A 20672-nucleotide genomic window follows, 5' to 3' on the forward strand; every position below is an offset into this window, starting at 1 on the left:
CACTCACACGCATATCTATGTGCACAGTTTGCTATAAGCCTGATGTGTACACCAGAAGCTCTGTAAAAGCATCCATCCCCTTCCTCCCCGTCACAGAAGAGGTGTTAACTTGTGGGCATAAATTAACAGCAGAAGGAACACTTAGCAACAAAAGGAGTGGAGGGTGGATGATTTTTTGCATGACTACCTCTCCCATGATGTCATTGTCAACCATTGGCAAGAGACAGCCTCCCTGAGTGTAAAGTAGGCATGGGAACTGTGCCCTGGAAGACAGAAGACTCTTGAGTGAGCCCCAGTGAAGAAGCGGAGTCCAGGGACAACAAGTGGTATAGATTATGGTGAGCTTTTAAGACTAGCCTTCAAGCTTCTAACATTGGCCACTGTTCATGGAGGGCAGATTTTTCCAGCTCCAGGCAATATGAGTGAAGAACACATGGTGGGCTACTTGGGGCAGGTGCCATAAGAAGACAGAGATGGCACTAACCTATGATATGCTGATAATGTCCATGGATACCCAGCCATAAAGCTCTATATGGAACCAGAATGTCTGCCTATGCACATAAACACACAAACAAGCCCACAGGGCAAGGAGAATGCAGAAAGACCTCATAATCATTCTATCTCCTGTAGAGACAAGTAGCCCTCACATGTTCCCAACCAGCAGATGAGACATGTTCACTTCAGCCATTAGTGATTTAGTCACTGTCATCGAAGGAGAATAAAGACGCGGATAGAGGAGAAGCCAGACAGAATTCAAAGAAAAAGGAATCCAACGTGCCCAGGGTTTTCAAGTCTGCGTCCAGACTTTGTTCCCTGTAATAACTCTCAAAGAATCTGATCTAGGGCGCATTCAGGTAGTACAGCCTGAATGTGACAAGTTGTAGTTAAGAACCACAGCCAGCCTGATCACTCCCACCAAAGAATATTCCAGGCACAGTTCTCTCTGTGCTAGTCAGTTGTGCTGGCATGCCATTGTCTTCTTTATTGCCTGCACAGTCTTAGGGTTGCAGATACCCATGCTAAAGAAATCTGTGCCTTGACTGAAGAGCTACAGGCAAAACTTAACAACCAGTATTAGAAAACAGTAAAGTGGTTCCGAGGGATTCCGTTTCCTGTGACAGATCCACAACTGCCCAAATTGTGCATTTGAACTTATAAATCATAAACTGTTGGCATAAAAGCTGAGGCGTAGGGAAAAATGCAACAAAAAATGTTATAAATCACCGAGTTGAAGTTAAATCGGAAACAAAGATAGAGTGTCTGTAAGACGATACTATAAAACATAGTCTTCTCCTTTCCTCCTCCCATCCTCGCTCTGTCTCTGCTTTATGCTGTACTGTGGTTTGAGGCCAGGCTTTCATGCATGTCAGACAAGTACTTAGACTAAGTCACATACCTCCAGTCCTTATTTTTTAATGCAGTATGTATAATCCCCCAAAATGATCCCTCTGTATAAACTTTCTTTTGAAACTGCAGAATAAAAAATAGTATCTTTGTAGTACCAGTATTAAAAGGTTGCAGTTTTAACCACTTAAGTTATTTTATGATGTTTTGACCGATAGTAAGAAACACCCAACCTTCTGCATAGATCCCTGCTAAATATAAATACACCTTCTGGTGTTGAAACCTTAACCTTATTTTTAACCCACTAAAGAAAAGGTTTTTCTCATCAAATGTTATCTTATGCATCATCACAGATACTTAACCACTGTAACTACTATTGAAATACAAAACTGAAAAAGATGATGTAATCTTAGCCCTTGTGGAGAGAGTACAAGTGGGGCCCAGTTGGGTTGAGGGGCATAGGAGCTTCTGGGATCAAGAGTTCAGGCTGCTGTTCCACTACATGGTAGTGAGAACCTGAGGCCAGCTCAGACTACATGAAACCCTATCTTTAAAGCAAGCAAACAAATAAAACATATTTTTTTAAAAAAATGTCCACTTTGATTGGCCGATTTCATGTCCAGACATCTGTACTGGACTCTGCACTCTCTAAGGAGATGGTTCCCATTTTAGCACATGTCACCATGTCCCGGGAAGACAATGTGTTCAGGTGCTTGTCACAGATGACAAGATGCCAGGAGGATGTCTGCTGTCCTACAGTGTTGAGGTTCAGTTAGCAGGGTCTGAATTTCAGAATATTAGCAGTTCTGGAAACATTTAGAAGTCTCTAGTTGTCTTGCATAGAGTCTCTGGAAGGTTATTAGCACTTTGTTAAATCACGACACTGTCCAGTCCTTTGCAGACTTAGGGAAACACTCAGCTTGACTGGTGTGCAGCAGTAGTAAGCTTCTGTGCACGCTACATATTATTTCTGCCAAAAAATAAGTTAATAACAAAATATGTCCCTCGTGGTTTTTAGTGTTTCTTATCTGAAGTTCTTATATAAAAGTTCTACCAGAAATAAGAACTAATAAAAGAGTTTTAACTAACATCTAGGGGAACCTTCAAACTTGAAGAAATTGGAAATTACTAAAAGGTGTTTCAACTTAAAAAAAAAAAGCCCTTTGTTTCCTTTTCATTTGGAACAAGAGCTTTAGCTCCCACAAAAAAATAGTTACTTGAGTCTCAGGAACCACATTGTGTAAATATTTTCTTTTATGGCCATTAATATTTGAGGTAATTAACTTTTAAATTTCTTCACAAAGAACATTTGTTTCTTCTTTCTTCATGGTCTTGTGCTCATCTAACTCACTCAGTTTTGTAGACTGTGTTATGCCCAAATCCACAAAGTCCCCACAAAAGCCAACCAAGTCCCATATGTAAAAGTAAAGAGCCTTTATTTTAATCAAGTTTCCAAACTTAGTCTCTCCACATGTCCAACGTATTGGAATAACCAGCGAGCCCGAGCTCAATTGAATTGGGTTTTTATAGTAGTAAAGGTGGGAGTGAGGGATTTCTGAAGTTCAGGACCCCTGATTGGCTGACATTTGTCTAGGGGTGTCCTGTTGAGCCTGTGGGCTGGTGATCCTATCTACAGCAGTTGGAATGTCAGGCATTCCTTTGAATGGTCTGTTCTTGGGGGTGGTCAGGTAAGCTCAGCTAGTGGTTCTTTCTGCAACAAGGCATTGCTTTAGGATAAACTACAGAGATTCAGACCTCTTATTAAATTTATCGATGGCCGAGTTCTACTCTGGCAGGTGATAATGGTTGGAAGTAAAGAACTTCCTTTGGGTGACCTGTTCATACTTAGCTTATCATGGCTGACCCCCACATTCTGCAGCTCCCTTTTGAGGCCCAACTTTTCTTCCTATACTCCAACTTTCTTAAAATTACTTTCTAATTTACCATTGTGTTTTCATGGGCACACATAATGCATGTGTGTTGGCATGAGTGCCACTGCACACGTGTTTTAGTTAGAAGACAGCTTTGTAGAGTGAGTTTTCTTCTTCTGCATTATATTGGTTCCCACTGGGCCATCTCTCCTACTCCATTGAGCTAATTTCTTAATTACTTACTTAGCAAAATACAAAATCTGCAAATAAGCAGTGTGAAAAATCTGTTTCCCCTACCCCCGGCCATAGTCTTCACTTCTGCTGTCCTAGAGAAATGTGGTGGCCAGTGAGCATTCCAAACCACACTAGTGGCCTTGCTATGTGGTGGCCTGGAAATCAGCCTTAACTAAGCCCTTGAACACTTGGTAAGCCAGTAGCTCTCTTACCTACTGTGTAGAAACAAAAGCAAGGAGGCTGTCCCTGCAGCACAGCTCCTTAAAATGCACATGTTAACTCCTCTTCACACTGAATTGTTAATCCAATTAACACTTAGTCAACTGACAAACTGAGGAGGACCACTGGGAATAAAATCTGACAGGATGGCTCAGATGTTGGGCAAGGCCTCGCTGCCACAGACGCGATGAGAGGCAGGTTTTTTTTAGAGTCTAACACGTATCATTTTTTGTCCCTTTCTTCAGTTTTTGTCTCATAAAATAAATGCTGGTGTTAAAATTCATAGATATTCCATAACATAGAATTTAAGTTCTGTGTCCTTTTTTTCCCAACTGAGAATAAATATCAGAAATTTCATGGTTACTTTTGGGTAGGAAAAAGAGTATCTGCTGAACAAGTGAGTGTTGGGAACCACCCTGGACACTCCAGGGGATATTTCTCTTATTTAACCATGACAGCACCTTTGTAGCTATAGATTACTGTGCCCTTTTTATAGGTTACAATAGTCATGCATAGAGTGACTTGCCAAAACTCAGGAGCATTACAGAGGTAGGTGACACCAAATCTAACAGAACCCGAGCCCCTCTATCGTTCTAACCGAGGTTGTGAAGGTGTTCATAGCTGCCCCTGGAGAAGTGGGAAAGCATCCAGAGGCCAACAGTAGTATTTACTAGCTTGGAAATCTTCATCTATAAAATGCTCATAACAGTCATTTCTCACTCACCATACTTGTTTTTTACATACTTGTGTTTTACATAGTACCTGGCAAGTAAAATACTACTTAGTATCAGGATAATATTTAAGAAACAGTATTGATAAAGAAACACAGCTACTCAAAAAAATGAGAATTCTCTTTCCTGCTAAGGGAGGCAATGAGTCAACATGTTAGCCCATGCCAAGTGGAAAAGCCTCCTGGTTGTGGGCGTTGTCATTGGAAAGGAGGGAATTACCTGAAAGCTCAGCTCAGCCAAGCAATACAGGGCAGGTGTGCTGGGGAGATTCAGCATACCAGATTCAGATTTCCATCTGGTAGTAGGCTTCAGTGTGTTAACTCCAATTTCCTGAATGTGGGTCCAAGTAATGATAACTCCAGCAGGCATAGTGTGAAAGTATAGGGGCTCAAAATGTATTTGACATCCTGAGTCCTTCAAACAAAACTTATGCTGTTGAACACACTGCTCATGTGTTTATTATATTTTTCAACAAAATGAAGTTATGATCATTTGTGTTTAGATCATTGCTTTTATCTTTGATTTCTTCCCAATCTTAACATAATTGTTTTAAACAGAGACCATCTTGAAAAACAGGTTGAACCTCTACTGAAGTTTACAATTTCAAAGCCAAATGAAAAAGGAGGAAGAATCTAGATTCCAACAAATAAAATTGAAACTGTTTTTTTTTTCAGTCTAATAAAATTAAAACCTGAACAGTTCTAAAACTGTGTTACTTCCAGTTGATTTAGCAGCACATTCATTCTAAGACTGGGTCCAAGGGACTTGAACACAGGGATATTTGTCTATCTGCCTGTACCCTCCCAATTTTCATGTAGAGTAATGGAACTTTCTCCAAGTCAAGAGCATAGTGAGGAGAGAGCGGGGGGGGGGGGGGTGCTTATTTCCACCAAACAGGACCTGCAGTTGTGCTCTGGAAGCCAGCAATGTAGCACATCACCCCTTGGGCTTGTCTCCTGAGAGTACAGCAGTGTTTGAGAGGGATTTGATGGTGATGATCGACATTGGCACCTAGAGCTCTTGAGCCACTGTTGGTTACTCCCTACCACTAACGTGTGAGCAGTGCCCAGCACATCCAGCATCTTGCTGATGAAGGAGGAAAAGAAAGACACGTTACTCGTTCTCACACAAATGTCTCCAGCCGTCTGGATTTGTCGTAATCCTATGGCAGCAAGTGACAAACTCAGCTCTACAAGTTAGCTTTCTTTTCTTTCACACAGCTCAATTTTACAAAAATTAGCTCTAGTCATTAACCTCCTAGAAGTTTCATTTCCTGGAATACAGACTTGACACGCCATTTCAGCTTCAATTTATCTTCTCTTTTTCTTCTTAAAATTTCGGAATGCTAATCTAGTTTAGGATTTATTGGGATGCAGGAGAATAAAGACAAGGCAAGTTGTTCCTTCAAAAGGAGGAGGTCAGGCCATGTCACCCAGTCCATTGGCCTGTTTTCTCCATGGCCTCACTTTTCCTAATCTGTAAAGGAGTTAAATGAGGGCTCAATTAAAACACCTGCTGTAGCTGTCAGGCCTTAGAGTGCTCAGCGTTTGCTGTTCCCCTTTGTTCCGCAGTCAGTCAGTTCTCACTGGCTGTAGAGGTCACTTTTCAAAGTGGCCTTTCTAATATACTTAAAACACTGAAAACAGCCCATACTTAAAATTCGAATATTAAGTGCTCTAGTTGAATAACTGAGTAAAATTAATTTTACTGAGTGAGCCTTTTATGCTTTTAGTTAATAAAAGGCCATTTTAGTACGTCAGGGTCCTGTGAGTCTCTTTAATTCTTATATGGCTAATATGTGTGATTCCCAGAAATTATAATTGCCAGTGGAGTCTTCTCCCCCTTGTTACTCAGTGCACAGTTTTTAAAGTCTGGGATTTCGCGTTGTGGCGGGGGGGGGGGGGGGGCTTTAAACTGTGCTGTCTGTGAAAGGTCTTTAAGTGCAGTGCAGTGGTAAGCTGCTGTTGTGGCTGATTCTCAACTTCTTGTTCCCATAGCTATCCCCACTGTGTATTGGGATAGATTGACTTGCGCAATCCCAGACTTCATAGTCTAAGTGACAGGATATTCTTCCATAAAAACTCTTCAGAGTATTCTGTATCAATTTGTCACTTCCTTTACGGCTACAAAATACTGTGTTTGGATTGTCATTAGCTTCCTGATTGGCATTTAAGTAGTTCCTGGGGTTTGGTGTGTCTTCTTCCTTTCAATTTTGGGGTTCTGCACTCTTGCCTCACTTTTACACTAATGCACTGGTTTCAGTTCCTATCTTTAGTGATTCTGAGCAATGAAACACCATAGTACACTTACAGGAAGCTTCATCTTTGTATGCACTTCCTGATAGATGCATGCCAGCATACCTAATTTCAGTATTGCTGGTAAGGCTTGTTCTTCACCCCACAGATGTGATAGCTGTGATCAGTGACCATGAGTCAGCTGATACATTTTTCATCCCCAGCATTGGGCTCCACGGCTACCACTTGCCTATCACCTAGGCTGCCCACACTGCTCACTCTGATGATCAGAGACTCCCTTGCTGGGGCAGACCTGGGGACCTCCAGGAATGGCCTTTGTTCTCATCCACAGCTGGCCTCTGGTTAGTTGCTCTTCTGACTATCATGACAAAATACCTGGCAAAAGCAACTTGAAGGCAGGGCGAGGAGGAAGGAGGGTTTATGTTGCCTTGAGGCTTGAGGGGATAACATGCCAGGGAAAGAATAGTGGTGGGTGTATGAGATGACTTGCTGTGGGATAATGATCTTGTACCCTGTAAAGATTTGTCAGTTGTATTGATTTAATAAAGTGCTGATTGCCAGTAGCCAGGCAGGAAGTATAGGTGGGGTGACCAGGCAGGAAGTATAGGTAGGGCAACCAGAACAGGAGAATTCTAGGAAAGACTCAGTCTGCAGTCATCACCCAGATGCAGAGGAAGCAAGATGAAAACGCCTCATTGATAAAGGTACAAAGCTACGTGGCTAACACAAAATTATGGGTTAATGTAGGATGTAAGAGTTAATAAGAAGCCTGAGCTAACAGGCCAACCAGTTTATGATTAATATAGACCTCTGTGTGTTTCTTTGGGACTGAACGGCTACAGGATCAGGTGGGATAGAAACCTGTCAACAATGGCTGAGGTCATATTGCATCCACAGTCAGGAAGCAGAGCAAGATGGATGCTGATGCTCAGCCTGCTTACTCATTCATCCTTTGCATTTAAGTCAGCACCCCAGCCCACTCGGTGTGGCTCGGCCCCATTTTTGAGCTTCTTCAGAAAGCTTTCAAGACAAACTCAGAGGCCTGTCTCCTAGACATCTGTGAAGTTCACAGCCTCCTTTTTTTTTCTCTGAAATCACTACTTTTCCCATGTAATTTTGTCTCCACCATGTTGTGAAGAGACGTGGAAAGCAATGGAGCAAGTTAAGTGTGTCATTGTTTATTCCCACCTGGTATGGTGGCATCAGGTATCAAGTTTCATTCCTGAAAACCCAACCTTTCAGAAGCTTGCTTTCTAATACCTAGTCATAAAAAGTAAGAATCCTCTTCACTGCATCAGTCTCTAGGCGCCTTCAGGAAACCTTGGCTCTCACTGTTGATTGCTTATCTTAGGGTTGACATCTTTGTGTCCTGCCTTTGAGAGTCAGCTCTCGTGTGTCTGTGTCTCTTTTTGTCCCTCTCTTCCTCTCATACTCCTTCCTCGGTGAGTATGTCTCTTGCAGTTTTTTTTCGCTGCTCTGACTACTTTCAGTTTAACTCCAGGAGCATGCACTGTTCTCATTATCATTTCCTCTGATGTCTGGTCAACTACCCCACCTCTCCTCCTGGTTTGAAGGATGTGAAATGTTTTCCAACATCTTCCACCACAGCACTGTCCTCTCTGTAAAGCAGTGATTGTGTGAAATGCTTTTCTCACTCTAATGCAGCTACTGAGCTACCGTGTGGACTGTCCTCCTTACTCTAATGCAAGTAACATGTATGTGTTTCTTAGCATGCTTCCCCCCGCCCTCGAGACAGGGTTTCACTATGTAGCCCTGACTGTCCTGGAACCTCGCTCTGTAGACCAGGCTGGCCTCGAAATCAGAGATTTGCCTGCTTCTGCTTCCCAAGTACTGGGATTAAAGGTATTTGTGACCACACCTGACATCCATTTTCTTAGCCAAATATTAAAGAACTTTCTAAAGTAAGTTGTCATATTTTTCAAATTATTCCTACTGTCTTGCTTATTACCATAGTGTTAACAGGCAACTCTCTGGTCCAGCTGTGGTTGGCTCACTAGCTGTGGGCAGTCAATAAGGGCTGATTTTACAGCTTTTACTCTATATTTCAATGGATTTTTTTTTTTAGCTCCCCACATTCCTGTCCTTGGTATCCTGTAAACAAATGTTTCTAAAATCCTTTATACAAAGCTTCAAAATTGAGTACCTAAGTCATTCAGAGGCAAATCCTTGAACTGAAATAAAACCATTCAGAACTTCCATTTGCCTTTTGTGTTGCGAGTGCTAATGTATTTTGCTGCAGCCGTGGCGGTAGGTTTAATTATGGATGGCTTGCAGATTCTGCTGGGTTGTGTGGAACATTTGGTGTTTGTGTTTCTATCTTACTACTTTTCTAAAATATGAAAGTGTAAACTCCAACCCTCCTGTGACCCCCACATCTTTCAGAAAGGGGATTATGGGCTTGCAATGCCCAGTTCCTAGATTAGGGTATGCGGCTAGTACATGTGAGCCTACATCAAGCTTGATTAATATGAGGCACTTAAAAATAAGAAACTTCTCCACCGCCAGGCCTTGTGACCTTGAGGCCTTGGGGAATAAAATGGATGATTCGGTCCTCAGAATGGGGAACCAAAATGTTTCCTTAATTATTCTCTTATGGTTGTAGTAATTGCTCTGTGGTCAAGCCAATAAATCTGGGGTGAATAGAATGTTATCCCATCAGTTAAAAGTGTCCCTATTAGTATCCTAGAAGGTGCTTTCTGTGTGATTCATGTGTTTTCTCTTCAGCTGTATACCTTTATCATCCTGTGTCTCTTGGTTATGATTAACATTTTTTAAAGTGTCATATCAGGTTTTTTTTAATGCTGATGATTTAATTGCAAAAACATACATAAACAGTTTCAAAGGTGTGAGAAGAAATTTCACAAGCCACACAGGGAACAGCATCAAAGCCACCTTCAGTCTGGAATTCATCACTTTGCAAAGCAAACTGCGCTGCTAACACCAAATGGTACAGCCTAAACCAGAGTGATGCCAGTTGATGCAAAACAGCATTTGTTTCAGATCAGAGATGCAGTGGGTGATAAGAGATGAACTTAGTATGTTTCACCTTCATAAAGCTTAGCATCTGGGAGAGCAAGCCATATATAGGAAACAAAAATCACAGTAGAATGTTCCAGAGAAGAAAAGTGAGATTGCTCTGACTTGTGAAGATGAGTCAAAATTGGGTAAGATAGAGACTGGATGAAGAACTTACAGAGCACAGGGACCAGAAGAACAGAGTCTCAGCTCTCTGAAGTTCTTTTTAATGGTTGCCATTCTAATGGGAGAATTATGTTGCAACAGTGGAGGAGAATTACAGTCCTTAAGAAAGCAGGGCAGGTGACCTTCAAACCTTGCCTTGAAGGACATAGGCAGTTGCTTAAGAAGTGGGAACAGGCCAAGGAATCTATTCTGAATAGAAAAATTAGTTTTTTTTTAATTATATGTAATGTAGGTGTGGGTGTGTAGAGTGCAGGTGCTTGCACGGGTCAGAAGAGGACATTGGATCCCCTGCAGCTGGAGTTAAGACAGCCACCCGACATGGGTACAGGGAAATGAATTGGGTCCTTTACAAAAATATCATATCCACTGAGCCAGGTCTCTAGCCCAGATTAGATATGAAGTATCAGTACCAGGATAGTTACACCCTAGTAATCTGTGTATTTTCATTGCAGATGAATCAAACATTCCTCCTGGAACAGCACAGAGTGGGAAAAGTTTACAGAATAAGAGTCAGTTTAGGACCATCGCACCAAAAATTGTGCCTAAATTCTTAACATCCAGAGTGATGCCCTGTCCTTCCTCACTTTCTGACCAAGGGAGTCTGGCTCTAACCTCCAAGCCTCTGGGCATACCCACCCAGAACTATGCTCTGATGCAGGTGGCCGGCCAGGAGGGGACGTTTTCTCTTTTTGCTTTGCCGAACGTTACCTCAGCTCAGCCAGTTCAGAAGCCCAGATTGTCCCTGCATGAAAACCTTAAACTGCCTATTCCTCGATACCAACCACTAAGTAACAAAGGGTTAAGAAAGAAAGAGGACCTGACCTCTCCCAAGAGTAGCTGGAATGAACCTCCTGGACCACCCCAGACATGCCAAATGTCCCCTTCCCCACAAGCCCGTCCTGAACTGCCTCACAAGACCAGCCCGTTCAAGTCAATGCCCACTGTAAACCCTTACCCCACCATCAAAACAGCTACACTGGCCAGTAGTATTGGCCCAGGAGATATGAATTCTCTAGTGACCAACAGTTGTGGAGACCTGAAGCTTCCTGCCATCCCAGCATGCTCTAAAGAGGATTCCTCTTTCCCACAGAACCTCTCAGCAATCATGCTGAAAGCAGACTGTGCCCGGAAGGAGGCGCCCACTAATCCTGCCGTTGCTGGGGAAGAACTTAAAGAACAGGTGGCTCCTACACACACTGTCTTCAGCAGTGTGACTCCGCTGGTCTCTGTAGTACCGAAGGGTAAACTGCCCATCCTACCCTTCTCAAGAATGAAAGCCACAGAGGTGGACAAAGTGGAATCAGATGCTGATTTTGCCAAATTATCTTCATCTGGATGCAGGGCACACTGTGATGAGAGACTGTCCATCACAGAAAGATTTGATGCAGCCACCACATTACCCAGCAAGATAACTGCTCTGCATGGGCCAAACCAGAATACTTATGAAAGTGCCTTCTGTCCTGTCACCAAATTAGATCTCAGCCACAAAGTAAAGCCAAGTAGTGGAGCACCAAAGAGAAGAGGAAGAAAATGGAAAGTGCCAGATGAGATTTTAGCATTGCAGGGCAAAAGGAGGAAATACATCATTGGTCTGTGTGGAGATGGAGTAGAAAGGGGGAGAGACAGTCCCCAAGAACCCAGAGACCAGAAGCCCAAGGCTGCTTCGAGAAAATACCGTAGTATCATGCCTAAGCCCGTGATCGTCATGTCTGCTTGGGCACCCCTGGCATCTTCTGCAGCTGCCCTGCAGTCCCCAGCTCCCAGCAGCCTCAGGCAGGGTGTTCTGCTGAACAATGCACTGCCTCCAAGATGTCTTGGCTCCAAGCAGAGTGACAGCCCTGCCCCTAAGCCCAGTTCTGTGCTCAGAAACGGATTCTCTGGCATTAAGAAGCCTTGGCACATGTGTCCCGTTTGTAACCACCACTTTCAGTTCAAACACCACCTTCTAGACCACATGAATACACACACCAACAGACGGCCTTACAGTTGTGGGATCTGTCGTAAAGCCTACGTCCGTCCCGGCAGCCTGAGCGCACATATGAAACTTCACCATGGGGAAAATCGCCCTAAGAAGCTAGTGTGCTGTGAGTTTTGTGCAAAAGTGTTTGGTCATGTCCGAGTCTATTTCGGCCATCTGAAGGAGGTGCACAGAGTTGTGATCAGCACAGAGCCCTCCTCCAGTGAACTGCAGGCAGGAGACACACCAAGGAGCAAGGACAGAGATGCCTGTGTGCAAGCACCCGATGGCCCTCTGGAGAGGTGAGTGCTCAAGGAAGGGAAGCCTGGCAAGAAAATCTGTTGTGATTTGAGAAGATTAAGATTTCAAAACATAGTCAGGAGTGGTGGTGTACATAGAATCCTAGCACTTGGCAGACAGACAGTCAAATCAGGAATTCAAGGTCAGCCTGGACTGTGTGAGACCCTGTCCCAAAATAACAACAACAGAAGATGTTATCCTTAGGTAAAAGAAGCCACCTTGTCCCACCCCCTCAGTTCTTTGAAGAATGACCCCATTTCTTGTTGGTTTCTGCTCAGTCACTGTGTTTAATTATTCACACTTGTGTAAGTCAAGGCATGAATGCAAGTTTGAGTATTCTAGGAAAAGTTGGGTGGCAGGTTACTTTTGCATCTGAAAATTAAAATAGGAGATTACCATATAGAGTTTTTAGTAGTTTGTATAAAGTAGTTTCCCTAAAATTATTGTTCACAGAATTCTTATCTAAACAGCTTTATCTACCCCACAACATCATGTGAGGCCATACCCTTCACCAGACTCCAAGGTACTCCACCGAGCCATGCCCTTTGTCACCTGTCAGGCCAGATTAAGTTTTCCCTCTGTTTTATAAGCACTGCTCCTTGACAGTATTAAAACAACAACAACAAGCTACATAATCTGGACACTAACAAGGCAAGCCCTTGAGCAGTGGTGGCCAGGGAGTGCCCACAGTGTGGTTCATGCCCACAGCCGACATGGCTGAGGGCTGAGAAGGAAGCCCTGCCCAATACTTTAGTTCTCTGCTCCTTGTTTTTTATTGTCCCAATTGATCTACATATACATAGTGGGTAAGAACAAGATGCCTGCCCTAGCTTTTTCTTGTCTTTCGCCTTTTCTGTCTCCAGGAGTTCGTTGCATCTCCCACTAACATGCTTTCCACTAATGTGCCATAGAACCTCCCTTCAACTTACTTTCATATACTCAGATCACCTTGAAATAAGATGTCAAAACTGCCAAAGTGGTGGGGATGGCATGGATGATATGGGACAATCATTTCCAGCAGTGCCACAGGGTACCCTGGCAGCTCTTATCATACTACCATAATTCTCATGTTGACTACACCTATGGTAACCAGGGAGGTGGTTCACTAGGGGGAGATACAGGATTCTTGGTCCCTGATGGCCTCAAAGATGTCGGGCCCTAGGGGTGCTGCATGCTGTGGCCTCTGCTGAGGCTTTGCAGAGCTCACCAGAGCAGGGTGCTTTATATTTCTGGAGGCCGAGACATGACAGCAAGAGATCCAGTTGCATTTTCCTGGGAAGTCTTATCTAGACTATTTTTCCCCTTTTCCAGGGAAACCAAGTCAAGTTTGGAAGAAGATTTCCTTCTCAACCAGGCAGATGAAGTCAAGTTGCAAATCAGATGTGCCCGTTGTCAGATCACTGCTCAGTCTTTTGCTGAAATTAAGTTCCATTTACTTCATGTTCATGGGGAAGAGATCCAGGGCCGGCTTCAAGAGGTGTTCTTACCAGGCAGCAGAGCGGGTGCTCCGCACCAGAAGCAGCACACTGAGAAAAGGAAGGAAGTGAAGCCTTGTGCCTCTGCAGAGGACTCCCCAGCATTTCCTAATGTGAAAAGACAGCCGCCCCCTCATCAGAACAGGGAGGAACTGTGGGCAGAAAGTGAAGGTGCCCAGTGGGAAATGAGAAGCCCACAGCACCCCACCAGGCTTCTCTGGTCCCATTCAGGCTTTAACTGCCTGCTCTGCGCCCAGATATTGGGGAGGAAGGAGGACCTGCTTCTTCACTGGGTGCACCAGCACAACTGTGAGGAGCCCGCCAGACTCTGGGCTCTCCTGGGTGTGTTCTCTCACCAGGGAGCTCCTGAGTTCCCCAGTGAAGTAAGGCAGTGACACTGAGGCCACCCAGCTGAAGAAATGTCACACTATGGCCTTTCTGTCATGTTCTGTTCCTGTTAGTATTTAATTATAAGGATCCAGTACCTCCAGGGCCAGCACCAGTGTCCTGAGGTAATTTTTGTGCATAGTTTTATTTTCTTAAGAAATGAAGTATGTGCCCTGGATGCATTTCTAACATATGTTGTCTCACCTTAAAACTCCATGCATTCTCTAATATTGTAGACTTTATCTCATAATAAATAAAAGGTTCAAATTAAGAAATTGAAATGTAGAGAAGATTATTGGGTTTTTTGATTGCAAGTTTTTGAGTGTGAGAGAGTGTTTGATTGAGTGTGTGTGTGTTTAAGTATATGTGTACATGTGTCCTCTTATTTTGATACTGTTTGATTATATTTATCAACAGTTAATTCTCCAACTGTGGAATGTAGTCACAACTATAGTATATAGTTACATGATAAATGACCATATTTATTAGTCTCTGGTTTATTTTAATATGCTCCAGAACAATCTTTTTAATGTTTTCTCTACCTTAAAATCTGTGTTTTCAAGACACTTATTTTGCTGTTAAGTGTACAGTTCTTTGAAGAGTAACCAGCAAGTCTTCTAGTGTTCCATCTCAAAATAATAGAAAACATTGATACTTCAGCTAATAAAAACATCTACTTGTATGGTAGAAGGTTATTTTCAGGAAGTCTTTGTGACCAGAAGATTTACAGCCTGGAAAGTGAACTCTGTGGTGCAGTCCAGATGCTACGGAGCCTCCTGCTTTCTCTCCCTTCCAGGAACTCTGGAGGACTGTTGCTGGCTGGTCACTTGTAGATGGAACTGCTCCTCTAAAGCAGTGTTGTAAGGAGGAAGCCACTTGCCCCGAAATAATCAAACAGAGACTGTATTAATTAAATCACTGTTTGGCCCATTACTTCTAGCTTCTTATTGGCTAACTCTTACATATGAATTTAGCCCATTTCTAGATACATTTCTGTGTATCACCATGCGGCAGTGGTTAAGCAGCTAAAGTTTCATCTGGCCCTGGCGGGGCTACATGGCTTCTTTCTAATGCCTTTTTTCTAGCATTCTGTTTAGTTTTCCCCACCTAGCTCTGATCCCCCTATAGCTCTGCTATAGGTCCAAAGCAGTTCCTTTATTCTTAATAGTAATCACAGCATATAGAGGGGAATCCCACATCAGCCCAGAATCTCTTTGAAATTCAAGAGTAACTGAGAGCCTCTTAAATTCCTGAGAAATTATCATCACAAAAGTTGCCATTTGAAGTTTCTAGCCATCCTATCTGCCAGTCATTTTGTGGGAAGTAGGCTCTGAGCATTCATTGCTCTAAACCTGCTACCTTCCCACAAGGCATGCTTCCCTGCATGCTCCCAGCCCTATTTTGTTTGCCAGACATGGGCTTGAGGAAGTTACCAAGAAGGAAGAAGGGAATTTTGGTGGATAAGCTCCTGAGTCTTACATCACATATTTAAAGGTTCATAGGTACCTTGTAACTACAACAATGTGGGAAAGAGACTCTTTTGCTAACAGTTTTGCAGATCTGAGAAAGAGTGTTGGTTTGGATGCTCCAAAGCATCTTCCTATAGTCTGTCTATTGATCACCCTCAACTCGGCTTCAAAGAGATCACAGCAGCCAACGAGTGCTTGATGTTTGTAGACCCCTTCCGTTAGTGGTGAAATAGTCTGCCTGTGCCACTCAATGAATTGGCTCATTTTTAGGAAGATTTATTTTAAAGATTATAAAACCTGTAATCTACCAAGAATACTATTTGAAATTAAACTTTGAAATGATTTCTAGACCATCCAGTTCTCAGGTACAGAGCAGGATTTCAGAAAATCTGGCAAAAAACAAAATGGCCATTCTGGTGGATGCATACCTGGCAGGCAGAACAAAGTTTGGTGGCTCTTTGTAGGGACTTCCACTATGACTTACATAAGAGATAGGCAGTCTCTGGAACCATGTGACAAGCTGGGGTGTTTTGATTCTAGATTGTGTGTCAGGACAGTAACTAAAGTTGCTGACGAACTTCGAAAGCACATTACCAGGACACTAATTCATGACATAGAGGGACTGGTAGAAGAGAGGGGTCATTCTTTGGCCTGGGGACATGGATCCCTGGTAGAGTGCAGGCTCCTGGGTTTGAGTCCCATTGCCTTTGAAGAGTGAAGACTTGAAGGGCAAGTGGGTAAGGACTCCTTCAGATGCTACCTTGTAGAAGTACACCTGTGCATCGTGCAAACTGTCCTGGTACCACCCAAGATAAGGAGCTTCTGGCCCTTTAAATCAGTGCTGACAGAGAGCAGAAGAAGGCTCTTGGTGGTGGGGAGAGTCACTGAGCTAGTAGGCTTAGGAGAGCCGCCCCTTGGATCTTGGCACAGCTCCAGCCTGTCCTCCCACAGAACCTCTATGGGGTGGAATAAAGTACTTCGCCATTTATTCCCTGTCACTGGAGAGAAGTCTCTTTCCAGGTCTCCAGCCTCAGCTCTCTCTAAAATAGCAGTGACAGCCCCACCTCAGGAAGAGGCTGGGAAGATCCTGAAGGTACAGCAGCAGGTGGGTGGCTCGGGTGTGAAGGAGGTACATCACGGTATATAAAAATCATTGAAAGCGGCCCAGATCGCCCTGTGATAGAGATCGCAAGGTCAGAAACTACAGAGAGCCAGAGGGATCCACATCTCTGTATAAAGCGTGCATTTATGGAGGCTGGCCTTCCAGATCTGCACCTTTCTTCTGCAATTGCCTCTCTGCTCTCCCTGGTAAAGCTGTTGCCATTGTCATGTGCACACACCGACCAGAAGCTGCTTTAAGAACACTAGCCGCATGAGGACAGAGACAGCCCTTGGTCAGCCTGGACCCCAACAAGCACCCCTGCTATATGGGGACTCGCACGCACTCGCACACAGATCATTACTAGGGTGACCAAAAAAAGCCTGCATCAGCTAAATACAAAATTGCTGATTTGCTTCTTTTTTTTCTTTTCTTTTTTTCCTTTTTGAATAAAACACCAAGCTCATAGCTAGAATGGCACTGAGGCAGATTGGGTCTTCAACTCAGCACTTTTTGTTTTGCTTTAATGTCTTTGCTTCTCAGAAAATTGTCCCAAAGCCAGATTTTCCCCCATTTGGCCTTAAATTATTTCTGAAAGTTACAGCATTTTTGATTTGTGCTGTTTTATTACTTGTCATTTTTATTCATGTCCCTTTCGTTGCACTCTCTGGCTCTCTGGATCTTATCCTGGTTTAGCCACCTCCTCTCCTGAACTGTTCCTCATATGGAAGGCTGTCTCTTCATCTGCACACCGTAAATAATTGAGCCTGGGCATGTTCCATGGCCTTCTCTGGCTGCAGGCTCCTCTTCTCCCAGCTGCGCGGCTCCGGTTTTCTGTGGGCCAGTGACATGATTGTTGGCAATAAATGTTGTGCTTGGTTTATTTATTAGGGTTCTCCTATCTAGACAAGCCTGCCCCGCTCAGGCTGCTGACATGCTTTGTTAGCTGTGTGTTTTATAGATCCTCTTTCTCCACTGAGCTCCTGAGAATAAACCTGGTCAGGAGTCACCGGGTCCCGCTGGACCCTCAGCAGCTGATCTTGGCTTCCATGCTGTGCACTATCTCCCTATCTCCAGGAGTTTTGCTTTAGGGGGAGAAGTCTGTCGTGTTTCATGTCTTGGCTGTGGCAATTTCATTATGACCACAAGGCCTCTTTCTCAGGTTTGTCAGGATGCAGACTCTGTTTTGGGAGCACATCACAGTGACCACACTCTGACTTGTGGAGATGCCTCCGTGTATTGTTTAACCTTAGGAAATATTGGGAAAAACCAAAGGTGACAGCTAAACATGATGTCAGACCTTGTTCTAGATTTCATGTGAAGTAAAGCAGGTTCCATCTTCAAAATGCCCCATTGCTTTTAGCTTAGCTGCCAGGAATTCACTTATAATAAGGATGACAATAGGTGCCTTTTTCAGTATACTCCAAATACCAATTGCAAGTTATTGGCATTATAGTAGATCACATTTTTGGGATACCAAATACCTATTCAGTATTTTTTAAAAAAAAAAAAAAAGTTAAATACCTTTTTCATTAAACGTGAATTGACTCCATACCTGAGAGCTGGCAAGAACATCTAGATGGCCTGCAAGTCAACAGAGGCAGGACAGTGAGGGCAGCCACTCCAAGTGTCAATGTCAGTTTTGCACAGAGATGACCCAGAGGTGCTCCCAACCACCCTGAGGCTCTGCTTGTAGGTTAACATGTAATGATGCATGTCCACTCCCACCCACGTGTCCTCAGTGAAGCACGTTCATTTCATTTTCATGACATTGATGGAACCAAGCTTTTGACAGTGACTGCATACTCAAGAAGTTACTCTGTAATGCCCATGAAATCTTCCTTCCATGTGTGTTTGTTTTTTAGTCACAAAGGTATAGATGAAGCTGAGGCCCCAACACATGCAAGGCAAGTGTTCTACCCCTGACACACAAATAGTCCAGTCCAAACAGTGTTTGAAGAAAGAACAGGGCAACTGCGTGATGTCATGATGTGACCACAGAATTTGTTGACAGTAATTAAGAAAAAAGTTCCTCACAGGTGTGTACAACCATTCGGGCTTAAGTTAATTCTAGATGTAGTCAAGTTGACAACCAAGAATATACATCACAGTATGCTTTGATGTAAAAAATTGAAGTATCATATTATGTGTTAAAATATGTATTATGGGAAAGAATCAATGCATAAGGTGTTTCTGTTTGCCTTTTTAGCTTAATATTTTATTTTCACAATAGATAAAAAGTGTTTAATCATCAGTCACCTCCAGCTCCTCCCCTAACTTCTCACAGATTATGCCCACTCCCTCCCAACCTCATGTCCCCTCTCCTTCTTTCTCATAGCCCACCAAGTCCAGTTTGTGTTGCCCATATACAGATGGATGCGTAGCCCTTCACTGGAGCATGGTCAACTTAGCAGGAGTCAAATCCTTCCCATAGGAGACATCAGCTTGTGGGGGACCCTGTTGGGCCATGCTGGGCTGTTGACTGGCTTGGTTGTGCACAGTGAGCCATGCTGGGCTGTTGACTGGCTTGGTTGTGCACAGGCAGCCACAGCTGCTCTAAGTTTGTGAGTGCAGGTTGTTCTGTCATGTCCAGATAACACTGTTTGAGTCCATCTGGCTTTTCCAACCTGCCGGCCTCTCTACCAGCATGATTCCTGAGCCTTGTGGGGAGGGCTGGGCTATAGATGTCCAGTTTGTGGCTGAGCGCTGCATGATCCCTTATTGTCTGCACTCTGATCACCGGTGAACTGGTTAACTGTCATCTTCTGCACTAAAGACCTTCTCTGATGAGACCTGAGAGCTACATTCATCTGTGAGTATAGAGATAAGAAATTAGAGGGCAGTTGATTCTAAGTTCCTTTTTATTTTATTTTATTAAAAATAACAGTAGGAGGCCCACCCCTGGGGCTTCTGATCTCCCTTAAACATGGGTTCTTGGCCAGATTTATAGCACAAGGCATGTGTTTCCTATAGAACAGAACTTAATTCTAATCAAAAAGCATTTGGTTCTCTCCTAACATTCATGTGACTATTGCATCCATGGGCATGCCTTGCCATGCATGTTGTTATTGTCACACAAAACGTTCACAGTTTGGTAGGACTACTGATGACTATTCTTCCCAAGCAGCCTGTATAGCTAGCACCTTCCAGTGCTCTGAAAGCTTTCTTGTCAGTGCCAGTTTGAGTTTTCATGTCCTGTGGCCAGAACATATTTGCATTTTTAAATGGAGGAAGAAATAGGTATGTACTTAATTTGCACAGAAATTTTATGGAAGGTGACTTTGGGAAAAAGGGTTCTTGGAGATGATAAGGGGGGTCACATGTTCTTTTGCTCTGTTGAAATGTTCTTTGTACTTTTTTTTTCCAGTTAAAAAATAGCTTTTTGTACCGGGAAGATGGCTTAGTAGGCAAAGCGCTCGCTATGAAAGCACAATGACTTGAGTTCCGGTCCCAACATCACAAATAATGCAGCATAGACAGTGACACCGAGGAAGCAGAGATGATTGACAGATCCTAGAGCTCGCTGGCCAGCTAGTCCGGCCTTAGCAGTGAGAATCCTCTTCTCAAATAATAAGATGGGGCACGCTCGGGGAAAGAACCCCAGGGCTAGCCTCTAGCCACTGCTTTGCACATGCACACACACCACCTACGCACAAACTAAAACCCACGTTTAGCAAGATACAAATCACTTCACTTGGTTAGGTGTTAGCTGTACGGTCATCATCAAGGAAGACCTCAGCAAAATTATGAAGGGAGGAAGTCACTGCCATTCAGCTTTGGCCCCAGTATCTCTTCTCACCTAAGGTCACTGCTTAACTGTCCCATAGAGATCAACCCACAAGAAAAGAAGATTTTCTTTCTTTCTTTCTTTCTTTCTTTCTTTCTTTCTTTCTTTCTTTCTTTTTTAACCATTTCTCTGAAGACTTCATGACTTCTCAGCACGTCTTTTTTTCTTTTCCTTTTTAAAAATTTTTTTATTGATTTTTATTGAGCTCTACATTTTTCTCTGCTATCCTTCCTGCCTCTCCCCTCCCTTCAACCTTCTCCCAAGGTTCCCATGCTCCCAATTTACTCAGGAGATTTTGTCTTTTTCTACTTCTCATGTAGAT

General features: G+C 43.4%; 1 protein-coding gene across 19 annotated transcripts in view; it reads left to right on the forward strand.

The window, feature by feature from the left end:
* Window positions 1–14276, forward strand: part of Znf438 (zinc finger protein 438) — a 138486-nt gene extending 124210 nt beyond the window's left edge. For all 19 annotated transcript variants that reach the window (XM_085698934.2, XM_085698938.2, XM_085698935.2 and 16 more), the window contains 2 exons: window positions 10329–12135; window positions 13445–14276. In XM_085698934.2, coding sequence (XP_085555060.1) covers window positions 10329–12135; window positions 13445–14003 — 2366 coding nt within the window. In that variant the 3' untranslated portion in view covers window positions 14004–14276. The remainder of the gene's footprint in view (window positions 1–10328; window positions 12136–13444) is intronic.
* Window positions 14277–20672: the final 6396 nt, after the last annotated feature.

This window comes from Myodes glareolus, chromosome 14, assembly GCF_982192425.1.
Source record: "Myodes glareolus chromosome 14, mMyoGla1.1, whole genome shotgun sequence".
Classification (NCBI taxonomy): Eukaryota; Metazoa; Chordata; class Mammalia; order Rodentia; family Cricetidae; genus Myodes; species Myodes glareolus.